The following is a 5,302-nucleotide window of genomic DNA, read 5'->3' as shown; positions in this document are numbered from 1 at the left end:
TAAATATACCAGAAGAGTGAGAAATCTGTCTTAGAAAAAGTATAGCCAGAATGCTCTTAGAAGTGAGAATCTTGAGACTTTGTCTCATGTACTTTGAACATGTTATCAGGAAATACCAGTCCCTGGAGAAGGACACCATGCCTGATAAAGGAGAGGGACAGGGAAAAAGAGGAAGAACAACAACTAGAGGGATTGGCATACAATGACTGCAATAATGGGCTCAAACATAGCAACAATAGTGAGAATTGTGCAGGACTGGACTGTGTTTCATTCTGTTGTGCATTGGGTCACTAAGAGGAAGAATCGACTGAAAGACATCTAACAACAACAACAATTTTAAAGTCAACAAATGTTAACTCAAAAAATTAGAGACTTACTTTAAATCATATTCTAAGGGTTTTTTTTTTTATGGACAGTATCCTAAAGGTGACACAATTGTGGCAGAAATAACAATTCATGCAATACTGGAACATCCTATGGATTTTCTGTAGCTGAGTAAAGTCAAATAATCACTTATTGTACTATCTATAATATTCTAGATTCAAAAAAGAGAGAGAAAGTCACTCGTGGTCAGGTGGTTGGGGGAAAAGAATGGAAGGAATGTAGACAGAAATAAGAAACTGAGGAGGGGGAAAAAAAAAAAAAGATGCCAGGTTGTTGGGAGAAAGGAAAAGGAGGAAGCTAGAGACCAAGAAACCAAGATAAGAAACCAAGAAAAATAATAAGAAAAAAAGAAATGCCCCAAGGGAGCCCACTGGAAGCAGGTCCCCAGCTGAGCCACACTGCACAGCCGGTCAAGAAGGAGCAGCAATAACACATAGTATCAGATGTTTATGAGAAGGGTAAGGAAGGAAGGTAGAGAGAGACAAGAAACTGAGAAAAAAAGAAAGAAAAAAAATGCCCCAAGGGAGCCCATCATATGCGGGTCCCCATCTGAGTGGCACTGCACAGCTTGTCAAGAAGGGGCAGAAATGTCACATGGTGCCAGGTTGAACCACCAACCTTTAAGTTAGTAGTCAAGCGCAAACCATTTGTACAACCTAGGAACCTTAGCGTCTAGTGTTATGTTATTTTATTTTTCATTTTCTTTTTCTTAATCAAAATTGATGTGATCATCATTCATGGCCTTTTTTTCCATCTGTATGTTTTCTTTGAGAAGAGTCTGTTCAAACTTTTGCCGATATTAATTTTGTTGTTGTTCTTATTACTGAGTTTTAGGAGTTCTATAATTCTCTCCATTTTGTTCTGAGTAGGGAGTAGTCCTGCACCTTCCTCCCCAATTGAGCTAGGTATGCCCATGTAAATGTGGACATAACTGACTTACTTCTGAGCAAAAACTTTCAAAGCAGATAAAAGCTTCAACACATTCTTTTTAAACTGTAAGCCTGGTGATTGGATGTGTTTTTTGGTTTTTTTTTTTTGGGGGGGGGATCTGTTGGCTTCATATATGAAAGATTCATTAGATAAGCCTAAAATACTGAAATGGAATAAGGTCAATTACAAAACAGAAGTAGGGAAATGGCACAAACAACTAACTGCTATCATTTTATTATCCACAAGAATACAGACTTATTGCTTCATTTTTTTTTTATTTAATGGAAAACACAAGTTCATTGTAATAAGCACCAAAAATTCAGAAAAACCAAATAAAAGTAGTAGAACATTTACTCTGGAATATTCATAATTAACATTTTATGACATATTTCCATTCATCATGTTCAATGTGTGTCTGTGTGTGTATGCTGTGTACAAGGTGTGCGTGTAATATATATTATTTTTATAACAGATACCTATTTTTTTTAATGAATTCTCTCTCTTGTAATTTTCTCATCCCTCCTGTCATCTTCAGAGAACTAAAAAACGAAAGCAAAAACAAAAATTCGTGGATAACTTCATGTTTTTCCAAATATTGTACATATTTTAATAACTATCTATTTTAACAACCCATAGGATTTTACTATACAGAAATCTTTAATTTGATGTACACATAAATCATGCCTAACGTTCAATGACACTAATATACCATCATAATTTATAAAATACATTCTCACTGAAAGGTGTTCTGTTCCCTCTAAGGAATGTTTTCTCTGGAAAGTCACTATAAGGCCAAAATGTATGTACAATCAACCCTCTATATCCACAGTGTCTTAGTCACCTAGTGCTGCTATAACAGAATTACCACAAGTGGACTGCTTTAACAAAAAGAGACTTATTCTTTCACAGTCTAGTAGGCTACAAGTCCAAATTCAGGGTATCAGCTGCAGGGGAAGGCTTTCTCTCTGTGTCAGCTCTGGAGGAAGGTCCTTGTGATCCATCAGCCTTTCCTTGGTCTGGGAGCATCTCAGCATAGGAGCCTCAGTTCAAAAGGACGTGCTCTGCTCCCAGCACTGTTTTCTTGGTGGTATGAGGTCCCCAGTTTCTCTGCTCACTTCTCTTTTTTATATCTCAAGAGAGATTGACTGAAGACACTACCTAATCTTGCAGATCTCATCAATATAACTGCTGCTAATCCATTTTATTACATCATAGGAATAGGATTTACAACACATAGGTAAATCACTCAGATGATAAAATGGTACACAGTCATACAAGGGAATCATGACCTAGCCAAGTTGACAGACATTTTTGAGGGACATAATTCAATCCATGACACACAGGTTCTGCATCCACCAATTCAACCAACCACAGAATGAAAATATTCAGTGGATAAGAGGGGCGGAGGAAGTTCCAAAAAACAAAACTTGAAATTGCTGCACACCCAGTACTATGCTGAATCCACATGAATGAAACAATGTGTAGTTATACCCTGCTGTAGCCTTCCACCATCTCAAGGATCCTCAGTCTCTCTCCAGCTCTCCTCGTCTGAGGTCTCATGTCTTGTGATTACTCCCTAAACAACACTATACTGTATAATATCTTTTTACACAGCATTTACATTGTATTAGGTATTAAAAATAATCTGGAGGTTATTTAAAGTACACGGAAGGTTGTGCATAGGTTACATGCAAATACTAAGCCATTTGATAAAAGGGACGTAAGTGTCAGAAAGTTTTTGCATTCCAGGGGGTCCTGGAACCAATCCCCAGCTTGTACCAAGGGACCACTCTGTAGCTTTAATTAAAGCATATTAACAACCTGGTTTTTCAAATGAGTCTCAAAACTACATGGACACTCATGAAAATTAATTAAATGCTTTCCAATAAGTAAAATAAGAGATTATAAATTGCATTTGAATTAATTAAATCAAACCCTAAAAAATTTCTTATTGAAGGAGAAAATCGCACGATGAAATTACAGAATTACTAATGGAATGATTTGCTATCAGCTTACACATATTTGCTTATCCAATTTAATATATTACCTATATAAAGCTCTGACAAGATTACATATAATTTTTAATTTGGAAATAATTGCTCTCTATGGAAAGACAAGGTATAGTTAAAGGTATAAGCATTTGCTTATCCAATTTAATATATTACCTATATAAAGCTCTGACAAGATTACATATAATTTTTAATTTGGAAATAATTGCTCTCTATGGAAAGACAAGGTATAGTTAAAGGTATACATTTGTTGACATTTGATTAAAAACATGTGAGAAAGCAATTCTTATATGTTTAACTCATTCTTTACTGAAGTGAATTATTTACATAGCAATTTTTTCAGTGCAATCATGACATCTTTGTTCCTTGAACTATATATCATGGGATTAAACATGGGAGTTAGGATAGTGTAGAAAAGAGAAAGCATTTTGTCAATTCCCTCTGAGTGTCTAGTGTTAGGTCTTAAGTATGTGATAATGCCTGATCCAAAGAACACCACCACAACCATAAGGTGAGACGAGCAAGTGGAGAAGGCTTTGGCTCGACTTGTGGCTGATGGCAACTTCAGGATGATGGAGATGATTTTACTGTAGGAGCCCAGTATCAACAGAAATGGAACCATGACAAATAACACAGCAACTGTGTAGACCAACATCTCATTAACAAAGGTGTCCCCACAAGCCAGCTTGAGTATTGGGGGAATGTCACAGAAGAAATGGTTAATTTGTTTAGATCTACAAAAAGGCAGAGAGAAAATCTGATACGTATGCCCTATCATAACTGGGATTCCAGTGGTCCAGGACCCAGTCACCAACTGGATACAGACCTTGTGGTTCATGACTAGAGGATAGTGCAGAGGGTTACAAATGGCCACATAGCGGTCATAGGCCATCACTGCCAGGAGCAAACACTCTGTGCCTCCAAATATAAGAGCAAAGCACATCTGTGTAGCACAGGCAACTAAGGAAATTCTTCTTCTCTGGGTCCCAAGATTCATCAGCATTCTGGGGAGAGTAGCTGACACATAGCAGACTTCCAAGAAGGAAAAATTTGCCAGGAAAAAATACATAGGGGTCTGGAGAGAGGGATCCATTTTTGTTATTAGAAATATGGTGCCATTGCTCATCAGGATAATGATATAGATGATTAAAAATAACCCAAAAAGAAACCACTGGAGATGTGGCGTGTCAGCAAAGCCCAAGAGAACAAATTCCACCAGTTCAGTTAGATTATCTTCTGGAGGTTTTTCTTGATGATTCATCTGTAGGAAAAGTACATTTAAATGTGCATTTCCTTTTCCTTTCTGTATTTCTTTGCCTCTTCTCTAAATTGCATTTAGATGTCTGGGTTGGATTTTATGATCACTGCAATTATTTGCACTTTAAGAATGATGCTATTTATGTATGTCCCACATTTTCCTGTTAAACCACAGTAAACTGTCTCCTCACATTTCCTTTAAGATCATTTCACTATGTTTTCGGAGCACAGCCCAGGCTAGGTCAAGCTGTACCTGACTCAGCAAAGGCAGTGGAGCAATTGGCAACTGCTGGAGATGGACCCTCAGCTTTGCCATCTAATCTCACTTCAAATTAATTATACGTCTCGACAACCCTATTGCACTTCTCTATGCATTTTCTAGTCAAACCTCTCAAACACTGTCATAAATTATCTTCTAACATACATTTTCAACTGCCTATTTCAACATTTCATTCTCCTATGAGTTGATGACTTTAAGCCTATAGGTTCCTATTATGGAGTTCATATTAGATAGTTTAGAAAGAAAATGTGTATTTTATTTTGCATGAGGAATAAAACATATTTTTGTAGGATATCAACCGGCTAAGACAAGAGGATTTATTCAAGGAAGTTATTTTGGAAACATTGATTCAGACATGACCAGTAAATGTAGTTACTCTGGAAAAACAGGGGTAGCATGGACAGTATTTATTACCTGTGTGTATGTGTATGGAACAGGAGGA

The 5,302-nt window shown here is 36.8% G+C and overlaps 1 protein-coding gene across 1 annotated transcript; it reads right to left on the bottom strand.

The window, feature by feature from the left end:
- Positions 1–3,642: 3,642 nt before the first annotated feature.
- Positions 3,643–4,599, bottom strand: LOC126078657 (olfactory receptor 10AG1-like). The gene has a single exon (XM_049889263.1). The coding sequence runs from the start codon at positions 4,582–4,584 to the stop codon at positions 3,643–3,645; it is 942 nt and encodes a 313-aa protein (XP_049745220.1). The 5' UTR covers positions 4,585–4,599.
- Positions 4,600–5,302: the final 703 nt, after the last annotated feature.

The sequence above is a fragment of the Elephas maximus genome, chromosome 7, assembly GCF_024166365.1.
Source record: "Elephas maximus indicus isolate mEleMax1 chromosome 7, mEleMax1 primary haplotype, whole genome shotgun sequence".
Lineage (NCBI taxonomy): Eukaryota > Metazoa > Chordata > Mammalia > Proboscidea > Elephantidae > Elephas > Elephas maximus.
Note: the sequence above shows the minus strand (reverse complement) of the source record. Positions and strands in the feature narration are given on the sequence as shown.

Excerpts from the sequence above, each read along its gene's own strand:
- LOC126078657 (XM_049889263.1), bottom strand. The coding sequence starts at position 4,584 with ATGAATCATCAAGAAAAACCTCCAGAAGATAATCTAACTGAACTGGTG.